The 14,568-nt window shown below is 61.8% G+C and overlaps 1 protein-coding gene across 6 annotated transcripts in view; it reads right to left on the bottom strand.

Moving 5' to 3' along the window:
• Positions 1-1,379: 1,379 nt before the first annotated feature.
• The window catches only part of LOC102938742 (potassium channel subfamily T member 2), a 41,438-nt gene continuing 28,249 nt past the window's right edge, over positions 1,380-14,568 (bottom strand). For 4 of the 6 annotated variants that reach the window (XM_037888054.2, XM_043532881.1, XM_043532879.1 and 1 more), the window contains 12 exons: positions 13,931-14,153; positions 13,212-13,317; positions 12,154-12,326; positions 11,797-11,868; positions 11,292-11,426; positions 11,046-11,157; positions 10,721-10,822; positions 7,137-7,220; positions 4,428-4,556; positions 3,280-3,583; positions 2,726-2,810; positions 1,380-2,349 (listed from right to left, as the gene is read on the bottom strand). In XM_037888054.2, the coding sequence (XP_037743982.1) occupies positions 2,244-2,349; positions 2,726-2,810; positions 3,280-3,583; positions 4,428-4,556; positions 7,137-7,220; positions 10,721-10,822; positions 11,046-11,157; positions 11,292-11,426; positions 11,797-11,868; positions 12,154-12,326; positions 13,212-13,317; positions 13,931-14,153 (1,631 nt within the window). In that variant the 3' untranslated portion in view covers positions 1,380-2,243. The remainder of the gene's footprint in view (positions 2,350-2,725; positions 2,811-3,279; positions 3,584-4,427; positions 4,557-7,136; positions 7,221-10,720; positions 10,823-11,045; positions 11,158-11,291; positions 11,427-11,796; positions 11,869-12,153; positions 12,327-13,211; positions 13,318-13,930; positions 14,154-14,568) is intronic. The other 2 variants (XM_043532880.1, XM_043532883.1) reach the window with 2 other exon arrangements.

The following is a 14,568-nucleotide window of genomic DNA, read 5'->3' as shown; positions in this document are numbered from 1 at the left end:
TCTCCTGGGTTCCAGCCAGTTTGGAGCTGAGTTGCTGGCGGCTGAGGTCTCGCGCACCCGCAGCCATCCCTGCCCAGCCCAGTTGCCCCAGGCCGGGCGGGCACCGAGGCCTCTCCCCGCCGGGGCTCGTTGTTCGAGGGAGTGGCGTGATGGGGACCTCGCCCGGGGTCTGTGCAGTGGGAGAAGAGGGGTGTTGCTGGGGGCAGGGTTGTCAGCCAAGGTTCAGGCCCCGCGGCTGCTCCGGGGTGAGGAGCCCAGTCTGGCCTGTGGCAGAGAACAAGCCAGGCAGGAACCAAACCCCAGCCCTGCTCCAAGCCAGAGCCGTGAATGCCCCCATCTCTCGCCCAGACCCCACCTGCTGCCTTTCCACCCTGGGGTGGCCCCGTCTCCCCTGCACCTGGAGTCCAGGGCAGCACCAGCTTGGGCAGGGGGACAGCAGCCTTCCCCACCCACAATGCCCCACTGATGGGGCCCCTGCTCCCGGGCCGGCGCTCCAGCTCTGCTGGGGGGGGCGGGGGGCTGCTCTGAAAGTGCTTTAGTGATGCTCACAGCCCCCACATCCCCTGGGGCCTGAGCCCCCTAAACCTGGGGGGGGCTAATGCAGAGCAGTGTGGGGGGCCAGTGCTCAGGACCCCATTGGAAGTTGAGGGACCTGTCCCAAACTGGGATTGGGTGAACCTCCCTTGCTCCCCCGAGCCGTGCCTGCAGCAGCCTCTCGGCTGACTGTCCTGCTGGGCCTAGCCCATGTCTGTCCGAGCTCACTCTCTCCCGTGCCACCCCTCCAGCACCCGCACCCCAGGGGCACGGGGAGGGGTAAACGGGCCCCGGAAGAGAGCTGCCTGGCCTGAGGTGCCCCAGGAACCGGTGCCCTGTGATGCTGAGGGCAGCGGGGGGGGGGGGGGGGAGGGGCGCTGGCCCAGGGGGGAGCCCAAACCGAGCTGCACCCTCAACACACCAGCGCCATAAGCTGAAAGAACCAGGCTGCAAATCGAGCCCCCCTCCCTCCCTCCCTCCCGCCCGCGAGCCGAAGGGTTAAAACCCCGCGAAGGGGACACAGGTTGGGAGCGGTGCTTAGACCCACGCGCTCCTGTTCAAGTAACCACGGATTTCCAACGCCCCAGGCTGGCCGGCAGCTGATGGAGCGAAAAATCACAAGGGCTTAAAGAACCCCAGCCCAGCACCTCGGCTGCCTAAGAGCTGCGGCTTCCAGGGACGGCTGCACAGATTCGCTCACTGTTGGCTAAACGAAAGCCGAATGTCTCCTGTGATCACAGGACTCCGGGAGCTGGAGATTTGTGGGGGGAACCCAGGAAATATGGTGAGATTCATGAACATGTGGGGAGAGGCAGGGCTCCCCCCTCACCACACACACACTGATGGAGCGTCTCCAAGGCAGCTAGAGAGGTTTATTGTATCTGTACATCTAAGAGCCCATGTTCACAGTGAGACCAGAGTCGGAGGAATCTCTGGCATTAAGAAGTCCCTTGGCCCATGTCCCAGGCCGGGGAGGCGGGGAGCTACATTCAACCAGTGGTGCGCGGGGGGGAGGGGGGTGCCAGTGCATTTCCCAGCATGCCTGGCCTTGATCCTTTAACAGGAGGGGTGCCCGCATGGACAGCTCCGGTCCCTGTCCCCAACCCGGTCCCAGCGTGGGGACGGGGAGCTGCCTGCGGGGAGCGGAGGGGCACACAATCAAATCCAAGCTGGAAGAGAGACTGGGCGTGGGCTGATACCAAGGAGAAATGCCGTAAGGGCCTTGGCATCCCAGAGGGCGCCCCCAGCCTGGGGGCCGGATTCCTGTCTCTGGGGCTGGAATGCAGGTGGCGCGGGGCCCGTCTCAGCCGGTCAGAGCTGCAGGAAGCATGGGGCAGCGGGCACAGGCACAGCGGGGCAGGCCTATCTGTCTGTCCCGTGGGGTTCCCAGGAGGGGGCACAATTCTCACAGTGCCCAATGGGTCAGGGCTGCCTGTGCTGGGAGGGACAGGGCTGCTCTTTCCAGAGCCAATGGGAAAGCACTGGACCTGGAACGGGCACGGCCCCCCGGTGCCAAGTCTTCTCAGGGCAGCGCCCCCATGGCTCCGGGAGCCGTATAGACTGGGGCCAGGATCAGGCCCGGTGGCGGCAGGACCAAGCCCCCTCCCTGCAGGTGCCCGGTGCCCTGGGAGCAGATCTTGGCTCGGGGGCTGGCAGAGTCCATTGCTGAGCAGGGGGGCACAGTGTTGGCATGTGTCTCCTGGCTGGGGTCACAGATGGGTGCTGTCCTTCAGGTCCTCGGAGTGGCTGACGCTGGCTTTCCGGCTGGGGCTGCTGGCAGAGACCAGGGTCAGGGGGTCGGGCCGGATGAGATACCTGTGGGGAGACAAAGGAGATGTCGGGGGGGCCAGGGGCCAGGCAGTCCCCCCACCAGCCTTCGTTCCCGTCCCCCCGAAATGAGCAGGCCAGCTATACCCCAGCACTTCCCCTCTCTGGGGGGGGCTGCTGAGCCCAGCCCCCCTGGGCCCATGGGTGGGGGTGCTCCCTCACCAGGGGACGGCTGGGGGGATCCGGATGGGACTGGGGGCTGTGAGGAGGGCTAAGCCCAGTGTGGATTTGGCCCGGGGCTGAGGATTGAAGGGGAAGGGTGCAGGAGAGGGGGGAGCAGCGGCATGCAGCCTGGGCAGAGGGTGTGGGTGCCCCCCCCAGAGAGCAGCCCCCGCCCCCCGCTGGCCGTGCCCCCGGCACTCACACCACATCGTTGATTTCCAGCCGCGTGTCGGGCGAGGGGTTGAGCAGGATGTAAGACACCGTGTTGCCCGGGTCCGTCATGTCCACTGCAAGCGGGGGGGAGATGGTGAGACCCCTGCCCGGCCCCCGGCACCCCCCAGCGCGGCCCCCGAGCCCGGCCCCCGGCACCCCCCAGCGCGGCCCCCGGGCCCGGCCCCCGGCACCCCCCAGCTCAGGCCCTGGCCCAGCCCCTGGCACCCCCCAGCACGGCCCCCGGGTCCAGCCCCTGGCACCCCCCAGCTCAGCCCCTGGCCCAGCCCCCGGCACCCCCCAGCACGGCCCCCGAGCCCAGCCCCAGCATGGCCCCCGGGTCCAGCCCCCAGCACCCCCCAGCTCAGCCCCTGGCCCAGCCCCCGGCACCCCCCAGCGCGGCCCCCGAGCCCAGCCCCAGCACGGCCCCCGGGTCCAGCCCCCGGCACCCCCCAGCTCAACCTCCTGGCCCAGCCCCCGGCACCCGCCAGCTCAGCCCCTGGCCCAGCCCCCGGCCCCCCAGCGCGGCCCCCGAGCCCCCCGTACTGTAGCCGGCGGCCGAGAGCCCCAGGTGTCTCATGCGGGTCTGCAGCAGGGCGCCGAGCTCCTGGCGCTCGGAGCGGCGGGACAGCGCACGGCGCTGCTGGCTGATGCGCTCGGCCGCCGTCTGGCTGGGGCGGCGCCCGCCCTTGCGGCTCAGCCGCCGGGCCCACTGCAGGCTCTTGCGGCGCAGCAGCGGCTGCTCGGCCGGGTCGCGGCCCGTCGAGTCGCGGGGCCCCCGGCGGCAGAGCCGGGCGCCGCGCGGCTCCCGCGTGTCCTCGTCGTCCTCCGCGCTGACCGAGACCTGCGACTGGGGGGGGCGGGGGTCAGCGCGGAGGTGGGGGCGGGGCACAGAGGAGTGGGGACCCCCTGCCCCCCACGACCCGCCCGGGAGACCATCCCGTGGCCCCCGGGATCAGGGCTCCCCCCCCCGAGCAGGGCTGGGGCCCCAGCTCTGCTCCCAGGGGAAGAATGGGGGCCAAGCCCTGATCCCGGGGGGGGGGATGGGGGCCAAGCCCTGATCCCAGGGGGAGAATGGGGCCAAGTCCTGATCCTGGTGGGGGATGGGGGCCCAGCTCCGCTCCCGGGGGAGGATGGGGGCCAAGCCCTGATCCCGGGGGGGAATGGGGGCCAAGCCCTGCTCCCAGGGGGAGAATGGGGCCAAGTCCTGATCCTGGTGGGGGATGGGGCCCAGCTCCGCTCCCGGGGGAGGATGGGGGCCAAGCCCTGATCCCGGGGGAGGAATGGGGGCCAAGCCCTGATCCCAGGGGACCCAGCTTGGCTCCCGGTGAAGGATGGGGGCCAAGCCCTGATCCCGGGGGGGAATGGTGGCCAAGCCCTGATCCCGGGGCGGAGGGGAGGGGGGCCAAGCCCTGATCCCGGGGGAGGAATGGGGGCCAAGCCCTGATCCCAGGGGACCCAGCTCGGCTCCCGGGGGAGGATGGGGGCCAAGCCCTGATCCCGGGGGGGGATGATGGCCAAGCCCAGATCCCAGGGGAGGAATGGGGGCCAAGCCCTGATCCCAGGGGACCCAGCTTGGCTCCCGGGGAAGGATGGGGGCCAAGCCCTGATCCCAGGGGGGGATGATGGCCAAGCCCTGATCCCGGGGGAGGAATGGGGGCTAAGCCCTAATCCCGGGGCGGAGGGGGGGGCACCTCGGCGGCAGAGAACAGGTGGCACTCGGTGCGGTAGATGCCGATCGGGATGTCGCCCGTGCTGGAGCAGAGCTTCTGGTAGAGGCGCCCGTACGAGCGGATCCACAGGTCGTCCTCGGTCATCTTCAGCTGCGGGGGAGAGAGATGGGTCACCCTGCGGGGGAGGGGGCGTCCCCCTGCCCCCCCGAGCCTGCCATCCCCTCCCCATGCAGCAGTGACTGCTGCCCCCCTACCGGCACCTGCAGGGGGATGAGGAGCGAGCCCCACACCGAGAACAGAAGGGAAAGGGTGGGGGAGACAGAGAGCGAGGGGGCCGCGTGTGGGGACCGACGGACTGAGGGCAGCATGAGGGGACCGACCGGGGGTGCCATTTCAGATTTCGGGGAGCAACTTTGACTGTGATGCCAGGCCAGGGGCTACTTAGGGACCTAAAAAGTGTTTTGGCAGAGAACTTAGCAATTAGCTGACAGGAGCCCTGGATCTAATTCCTATAGACAAGAACAAAGATTCAATAAATATTAGACCCACTCAGCCTTAATACTAACATGTTCTGACATCTTGTGGCAAGTCACCTATGGGACACTGGTTGGGTTTAAAAATTTAATGTTTATTCTTACTTTGTTACTAACTCTGCAGAGAGAGAGACTCTGTCAGGACTCCTGGGTTTTATCTCAGCTCTGGGAGGGGAGTGGGGTCAAGTGGGTTACAGTGGGGGGCAGATACATCTGGGTTCTATATAAGAACATCAGAACGGCCAAACTGGGTCAGAGCAATGGTCCCTCCAGCCCAGTGTCCTGTCTTCCGACAGTGGCCAGTGCCAGGTGCCCCAGAGGGAATGAACAGAACAGGGAATCATCCCTGTTGCCCATTCCCAGATTCTGGCAGAGGCTAGGGACACCATCCCTGCCCATCCTGTCTAATAACCATTGATGGACCTATCCTCCAGGAACTTATCAGGTTCTTTTTTGAACCCTGTTATAGTCTTGGCTTTCACAACATCCTCTGGCAAGGAGTTCCACAGGTTGACTGTGCGTTATGTAAATACTTCCTTTTGTTTGTTTTAAACCTGCTGCCTATTAATTCCATTGGGTGACCCCTAGTTCTTGTGCTTTAAGTGAAGGAGTAAATAACACTTCCTTATTCAATTTTTCCAAACCATTCATGATTTTGTAGGTCTCTATCATATCCACTCTTTGTTGTCTCTTTTCTAGGAAGAAATATGGTGTCATCCTGGTGGGTTTGGAAAAGTGGCATCAAAATTGTGAGCTTATATAGGGAGAAATAATCACAGAACTGGAAGGGACCTAGAGAGGCCGTCCAGTCCGATCCCCCACACTCAAGGCAGGACTAAGGATTATCTAGACCATCCCTGATAGGTGTTTGTCCAACCTGCTCTTAAAAATCCCCAATGATGGAGATTTCACAACCTCCCTGGGCAATTTATTCCAGTGTTTAACCACCCTGACAGGTGGGAAGTTTTTCCTAATGTCCAACCTAGACCTCCCTTGCTGCAATTTAAGCCCATTGTTTCTTGTCCTTGTTAAGAACATTTTTTCTCCCTCCTCCTTGTAACAACCTTGTATGTACTTGAAAACTATTCTCATGCCCCCTCTCAGTCTTCTCTTCTCCAGATGAAACAAACCCAATTTTTTCAATCTTCCCTCATAGGTCCTGTTTTCTAGATCTTTGATCATTTTTGTTGCTCTTCTCTGGACTTTCTCCAATTTGTCCACGTCCTTCCTGAAATGTGGCGCCCAGAACTGGACACAACACTCCAGTTGAGGCCGAATCAGCCCAGAGTAGAGCGGAAGAATGACTTCTCGTGTCTTGCTTACAACACTCCTGCTAATACATCCCAGAAGGAAGTTTGCTTTTTTTGAAACAGCGTTACACTGTTGACTCATGTTTAGCTTGTGATCCACTCTGACCCCCGGATCCCTTTCCGCAGGACTCCTTCCTAGGCAGTCATTTCCCATTTTGTGTGTGTGCAACTGATTGTTCCTTCCTAAGTGGAGCATTTTGCATTTGTCCTTATTGCATTTCATCCTATTTACTTCAGCCCATTTCTCCAGTTTGTCCAGATCATTCTGAATTTTAATTCCATCCTCCAAAGCACTTGCAACCCCTCCCAGCTTGGCATTGTCCGCAAACTTTATAAGTGGACTCTCTATGCCATTATCTAAATCATTGATGAAGACATTGAACAGAACCGGACCCAGAACTTATCCCTGCAGGACCCCACTCGTTCTGCCCTTCCAGCCTGACTGTGAACCACGGATAAACTACTCTCTGGGAACGATTTTCCAACCAGTTATGCACCCACCTTATAGTAGCTCCATCTCGGCTGCATTTCCCTGGTTTGTTTGCAGTTACCTGTGTGCAGTTAACTGTCTGTCTGGGGCTAGGGCAAGCGCTGTGAGCAGACCTCAGGTGCAAAACTCAGGGGGGGCCAGAGCCCCCCCGCCCTTCCTAAATGGCACCCCTTGGACAGACAGAAGACTGCATGTGGGGACGGATGGATGGAGGGCTGTGTGAGGGGACCGATGGACGGACAGAGGGCCATGTGAGGAGACACATGACTGGCCGGACAGATGTGTAAAGCAGAGGGATGGACAGGACAAGTGAGAGGCAGGCACAGGGATGCAGACACAGATGCCCAGACGCCAGGGTGAGGGGCAGGTGCCAGGCAGCGTCCGGCCAGGTACTCACCGCGCACAGGAAGCCAGAGCCTGGCATGGAGTCGAGCCCCAGGAGCAGGCGGGTGATGGAGATCATGTAATCCTTCACAAACGACTGCAGGACAGGGGGGAGGGTCAACGGGGAGCTTTCTGGGCCACCCCTTGCCCCCGATTCCCCATCTCCCCTTACTGGCAAGGAGGGGATGGGAGCAGATCTCACAGTGCAGATTGGTGAGGCCAGCCTGGCCCCTGGACCCACCACAGCAGGCTCTGGGCTGCCCCTGCCAGGGCTGCAGGCTGGCATGTCCTATGATGGGGTGAGGGGGGCTGGGACGTCCCACATGGGGACAGGCTGGCACATCCCACACAGAGGGGGGAGGCTGGCACGTCCCAGGTATGGTGGGGGCAGGATTGGGGGGGTTACCTGGTAGAGAAGGAGACAAGGGGATGCAGAGCTGGGCATGGGGGGGCGGGGCTCCCAGGAGCAGGGAATAGTGGATGTCCCCAGGGAGGGTACCTGGGGGCAGGGAGGGGAGGTCCCTTGGGGGGTCCGCAGGAACGGGGAGGGGAGGTCCCTGTGGATGGGGGGGATGATGTTCTGCACCTCGTGGGAATACCCTACACCCCCATGTTTATCCTGTTTGTTTCTTCTACCTGAAGCAGTGCGGTTGGTTTGAAGAGTGTCAGAGGCTCCCCTTGGGAAAACAAGCCTGGTACATCTCAATTTCTTTGTTAAATTGATGAACTCATAGAAGCTGGCAGCGTCCAGCAGCATAACTGGACACTGCAAGACCAAGGTTCCTAGGGTTGTGTCCGGGGCTGGAGATATTGGCCAGTGTCATTCGGTTGCACAGTCCAAGGAGCAGCTGACATGCCAGAGGCTGTGCGTGACCAGCCCAGCAGAGCAGGGGAAGGCTGGCTCCCAGGGTCAAGGATTGGAGTGACCGAGCAGATCACCGGTCCGGATAACACCAGAGGGAGACGTCACAGTGGCAGAGGGAGCAGGGCGTATGTGCAGCTTGTTACTCCAAATGAAGTTCACACTTTAAGCACTGATATTTGTGATTTTAAGTGAGTCTCAAGCGCAGTGGCTAAGAACAGTCAGGAGGAGGTCAGAGGCTTGTTATTTTCTGTTTGCGTATTTCGGGAAAGGGAAGTTGGAACAGAAAAGCAGGAAAATGAGTGAAAGCAGTGAAGCGATTGTGCAGTTGGAGCTTTTTAGCCTGCAGATTGCAGACAAGGAGCGGGAGCACCAGAGATTACTGCAACTGAAAGAACTGGAGATAAAAGAAAGAGAAAGAGAGAGAGAGAAGAAAGAGAGAGCGAGCGAAAACACCAACTGGACCTGCTAGAGAAGCAGAACCAGAACCTCCCGACCCGAACGACTCCCATCACGCCAAAAATCCACAAGTGGGAACACTTATGTCCTGCATTCAGTGAGGACGATGGTATTGCTGAATATCTGACTGCCTTCAACAGGCCTGTGTGTAATACCTGAAATCCCTGATAAGAGTTCCTACCCTGATAGCGAAACCAATGGATGCAGCTCCAATGCGTGTGAGAACAGAGGATTTGAGACCTGGAAGTTGCAAGGTGGTCATTTGGTGGGAGAGCTGTGGGGAAAAGGTGAATCTGATTGAAGGGTAAACACACCTAGCCCAGAGAGCACGGATCACAGCCCTCTAGCCTAGGGGGCAGGGAAGGACTCGGTGCTGGAGGGGGAAACACTCGGTAACCCCAAAAGGGAAGCTGGATTTTCTGCATGTGTACACTCCTGGGGTTGGGAGACCACTCCCCAAAGGGCCAGCCAATGTGCAGGATCCCCCTGAACACCTACCTTGCCAGACCCTGAGGCACCAAAACTCCAGAAACATGATTAAATTAAGAGCCCACACAGAGGGGAACACTGGAGGGAAGGAAAAGCCAGTGACTGATTCCATGGGAGAGAGTCAAAGGACACCATGGGTAATGAACAAACTGACCTCAAACCAGACTATCTGAACAGAGGGCGTGGTATCATAAAGATACCTGTAAACGTCCATCTGTGATAAAATGTTTTGGTATTAATGTTGAGTTTTGGGGATAAGAATTTGGACACGGATGTTAAACCTTACGGGAACGCTAGTTCTCAGTTAATACATGTAATCAGATTCAAAGCTTATCACAGCAGAGAAACCATAACAAACCTGGCTTGCTGTGTGTGAAAGGGGAAACTGAGGCACGCTGCCTCATGGCCATAATGGCTGGATGCCAAGAGAACTATAACACAAACTGCCTTCGAGCTAGTCAGTGACTAACCCTCTTGCAGTAAACTAAGGGGAGATGTGTGATGCTCTGTACCTCGTGGGAACACCCTGCACCCCCATGTTCATCCTTGTAAAATGATTGTGTGGTATCCAATGCAAAGGTTGTCATGTCGGGTATCTTCGGAAGGCTCATGATGCACTGAGCAGTTGTTATAGTAATTGTTGTTATAGGTTGTAATTTCATGTATATAGTTGTGAGGCTGAAAAATGTGCCCTCATGGCTTAAAACAGGGCCAGGCAAAACACTCGAGGAGCAGAGGGGCAGTTCACACCAAAACACTCGAGGAGCAGAGGGGCAGTTCACACCTCATCAGGGCATGTATGGGACAAACCCAGCCCAGCCTCACAGGTACAAAGGACACTGGTCTAGGCAGCAACAAAGGATCTGTTGGACTCTGGAGTGAGTCACCGCCCTTCCTTTAGTCAGTCAGGGACTGCAATGAGGTAATGCTCCCCTGACCCTGAAGTGGGGGAGGGGGGCAAAGCCAGGAGGGAAGAAAGAACGTGATAAAAGGAAGAGACGTTTGCCAGGCTCTTCCTCTCTCTCCCACCTCCATCGACAGACACCACCACCAAGTGACTGAAGCGCTGATCAAAGGGGAGAGCCTGGCTGAAGGGCAACCACCAGCCTGTGGTGAGAAGCATCTCAGTTTGTAACAACATTGGAAGTGTTAAGATCATCTTAGAATGAGTTTTGCTTTTATTTCATTTGACCAAATCTGACTTGTTGTGCCTTGACTTATAATCACTTAAAATCTATCTTTGTAGTTAATAAATCTGTTTATTCTACCTGAAGCAGTGCGGTTGGTTTGAAGCGTGTCAGAGACTCCCCTTGGGAGAACAAGCCTGGTACATCTCAATTTCTTTGTTAAATTGACAAACTCATGGAAGCTTGCAGTGTCCAGCAGCATAACTGGACCAAGGTTCCTAGGGTTGTGTCCGGGACCGGAGATATTGGCCAGTGTCATTCGGTTGCACAATCCAAGGAGCAGCTGACATGCCAGAGGCTGTGCGTGACCAGCCCAGGAGTGGGGTTCTCACAGCAGAGCAGAGTAAGGCTGGCTCCCAGGGTCAAGGATTGGAGGGATCGAGCAGATCACCTGTTCAGATAACCCCAGGGAGGGTCCCCAGGGGCAGGAAGAGGGGTCCCCAGGGGCAGGGGATTTCCCCAAGGAGGGTCCCTGGGGGCAGGGAGGGAAGGTCCCCAGAGGAGGGTCGCTGGGAGTTGGAGGGGGGTTGCTGGGGGTGGGGAGGGAGGGTCCCTGGGGGAGGGAGGGGTGTCCCCAGGGGCAGGGGGTCCCTGGGGTACCTGGTAGAGCAGTGTGTCTAGCATGCTGACGCTGAACACCTTCCCTGCAGCGAAAGGCAGGCGGAACATGAACACCAGGTTGGAGCCGTTCTCCCGCTCCTTCTGTGGGGACAGAGAGTGAGTGAGTGGGGTGCAGCGGGCCAGGGCACAGCGGGGGACAGGGAGATACGGGGGGGCAGCACGGGGCAGGGGGTGCAGGAGGCCAGGGGGATAGGGGTGCAGCGGGGGGCGGGGGGCACAGCGGGGGGCAGGTGGGAGCAGCAGGAGAGTGTGTGTGGGGGGGGGACAGAGAGTGTGGGGCAGCGCGGGGCCGGCCAGGCCGTACCTTCTCCAGCTTGGACAGGGCCAGCGCGTGGCGATCCTTGGCCTTGAACTGCATGAAGCGCATGTTGGCCGGGTGCGTCAGCTCGGTGATGATGTTCAGGCCTGGGAACAGCCTGCCCCGGGCACAAAGACGGGGTCAGACGGGCTCCTGAGCCCAGCCCCCACCCCCTGCTCTAACCACGGGACCCCGCTCCCCTCCCAGCGCCGGGGAGGGACCCCAGGCGTCCTGGCTCCCCCGGCCCCGTACCTGAACAGCGTCTGGACGTTGACGATGGTTTTGGCGTCGGCCATGTAGTCCTCGTCCGCGATCATGGAGCTCTCCTTGTCCACGACCACCACGCTGGCAGCAAAGGTCACGCCGCAGTGCAGCAGGTCGTCCAGGCTGGGGGGCGGGGGGTCAGCTGTTGTGCCAGGCAGCGCCGCCCTGCCCCACACCCCTCCTACCCCACGTGTGCCCAGCCTCCCCCCCGCCGGCCCCCACTGGCTTGCACCCCTGCGGGCCTCCAAAGCTACCCGAATTAGAGGGGGGTGAGGGCACAGGGCACCATGACGCCAACCGGATGGGGGCAGGCGGGAGGGGGCCGAGCTGGCCCGTGCCACCGGCCCCCCAGCTGAGCCCGGGACCGTGCCCCAGAGCCCAGGGCCAAAGCAAGCGTGGCCGGAAATCCAGAGGGGACGAGTGGTTCCGCCTCCCTCCCTCCTGGGTCCGCCCCAGCCCTTGCCCCGGTCTGCCCCATGCAGCACCTACTCACTTATCGATGGAGCCCACCATGTAATAGACCAGGGGGAACCAGCAAATGGCCTCCAGGAACTGGGTCTCTGGCCTGCAAGGGAAACGGGGGACGGCAGTGGAGGGGCAGACAGGGGGAGGGGCGTATCCCTGCTCCCACCCAGTCTGCATTACTCCACCCCCACCCCCCAGCCTCTGCCCCCGCCCCACGGCCTGGCCCCCCACATGTCCCTGTCCCACTCCCTCTGCCCAATACCCAGTGGTGTGCTGGCGAGCCCAGCACCCGCTGTCTATCCCTGACAGCTCCCCCTCTCCCCCAGCCCATGCCTGTGCCCTGGGGGCCCCTCCCCGACCCCTTTACCCGGGGCAGGTCCCTCACATGTTCTCCAGCAGCAGCACGATGGGGCTGAGCTCCTTGCGGGGCCGGTAGTACGCCCGCAGCGGCACGATGAAGTTGTACAGCCCATTGCCGGCTCTCTCAGCCGAGACAATGATGAGCTCGTTCTGGAAGCGGTAGGCGCGGGCGTCCTCGTACGGGTAGTGGTGGCAGCTCTGCAGGGGCAAGCGGGATTCGCCGGGGGCACCACCCCCCCTCATTCCCTGCCAGTGCTGAGACCGGCGCCTGGGACCCCCCAGGGATCTGACTTGGCTGGGGGTACAGCTGGCTTCTGGGGTGCCAGCACGGCAGGGGTTAAACCCCACCGATCCCCCAGCCCAGAGGGGGCGTGACCCATCCCCCATTTCCCACCAGCGCGGCAGGGGTTAACACCACCGATCCCCCAGCCCAGAGGGGGCGTGACCCATCCCCCATTTCCCACCAGCAAAACAGGGGTTAAACCCCACCGATCCCGCAGCCCAGAGGGGGCGTGACCCATCCCCCATTTCCCACCAGCAAAACAGGGGTTAAACCCCACCGATCCCGCAGCCCAGAGGGGGCGTGACACATCCCCCATTTCCCACCAGCAAAGCGGGGGTTAACACCACTGATCCCCCAGCCCAGAGGGGGCGTGACCCATCCCCCATTTCCCACCAGCAAAGCAGGGGTTAAACCCCACCGATCCCGCAGCCCAGAGGGGGCGTGACCCATCCCCCATTTCCCACCAGCAAAGCGGGGGTTAACACCACCGATCCCCCAGCCCAGAGGGGGGACCCATCCCCCCATTTCCCTCTGATCCCCAGCTGGAGACTTGGGGCTGAGGTGGGGGGTGACCCCCTCCCCGTTCCTTCCTGGATCTATACGTTGGGGGGGGGTTGTATCATCCTTTGCTCACTTGTGCCCCCTCACCTGCAGCCTCTAAGGGGGGCCAGCCATATGTCCCTGGGGTGGCCCCAGGGGGTCACTGGGGCAGGGCAGGGGCCCCTGGGATGGTGCTGGGGGCCCAGCCCAGGGCCCCTTGGCATCGCCCCCGTGGGCGTCTTGCCCAGCCCTGGTGGTACCTTGTCCAGCCGCAGGCAGCAGAAGGGGGTCTTCTCCTGGACCAGGTGGCAGAGGGCGGGGGAACTGCCGATGTAGGGGGAGTTGGTGGGGTAACCCTTTACCCAGCTGGAAGACCAAGAGAGAGGGGGAAGGAGGAGCTGGGGGGCAGGGAGAAGGGGAGGCCAGCGCCCTTTGGGGGGCCTCGCTCCTCATAGCCCCAAAGCGCCAGGCCGGGCGCATTGGAGCTGGGCAGGAGACACGGGCATCCCGCCAAGCCGGGCAGCTCCTTCCAGCTGGGTTAGTGCCACGGGGCATGGGTGTCTGTCTGTGCTCTGGGCAGCCCTTAACTCTCGGGGGTCCCTCGTGTACCCCACACCGCACGCTCACGTGCCTGGAGACACACGCACATGCTGTCGTTGGCAAACCCCCTTGGGGTCTCCCGTACCGGGGGGGAGCATGTGGGCATTGGGGGATTGCGGCTCCCGACCCACGGACAGCCGCCTCCCTCCCCACTGCTATAAACATTTCCCGTCGGGACCCTGCAAGGGGCACTGCAGGTCCAGGCCGGAATTCGCGGGGGCAGCACCGGGCGTGCCCCAGAGGCAGGTCCCTACGTGCCCCACTCCCCTCCATCCCCGTGGCCTCTCCGTGGACGGGGCCAGTCAGGACGCTGAGACCCCCCCAGCTCGAGCCGCGTCACACAGGGCCCCGTGGCAGGCAGGGGCGGGTGGGTCCTTACGTGCCGGAGGCGGCTGCGGCGCCGTCAGAGTGGGTGGCCTCGTCCTCCGACTGGTCGCTCAGCAGGTCGAAGGCGGGGCTGGGGATGGCGTCCACCACCTCCAGCACGGGGGCGATGCTGCGGCGCTTCTCGGTGCCCGCCGGGTCGCCCGGCAGGCCCAGCGTGGTCCCGCCCACGCTGTCCGGGCTGCTGCCAGAGTCCGGCAGGTCCATGGCCACCGTCCCTGCACGGCCGGGGGGCAGGCGGGTCAGGGCACTCTCGGGGTGGGGGGGGCAGGACCCTGAGCCCAGCCGTCCCGGCTGCCCCCACATGCCTCCCCCAGCCTGCACGGGGGCGTGTGGGGCCGATTCTGTGACACGCCCCCCGAGTGGGGGCAGGCTGAGCCCCAGCAAACTCGTATCACATGATGCCACCCAGCTGGGCTGGACTGGAACCCGGCCCCCAGCTGGGCCCCGCCCCCCTGGTTCGGAGAGCAGGCAGCTGGGCCTGTGCTGGGTGGGGATTGGCTGCGGCAGTGGAAAGGGCTGGCTGGGGATTGGTGGGCCCCATGCTGAGTGATGATTGGCTGGGGAAGTGTGAAGGGGCGAGTGGGGATTAATAAGGGAGGGTGTGGCCCAGTGCTGGATGGTGATTGGCTG

This window comes from Chelonia mydas, chromosome 20 (genome assembly GCF_015237465.2).
Source record: "Chelonia mydas isolate rCheMyd1 chromosome 20, rCheMyd1.pri.v2, whole genome shotgun sequence".
Classification (NCBI taxonomy): Eukaryota; Metazoa; Chordata; order Testudines; family Cheloniidae; genus Chelonia; species Chelonia mydas.
The sequence above is the reverse complement of the archived record's forward strand: the minus strand, read 5'-3'. Positions and strand labels throughout refer to the sequence as shown.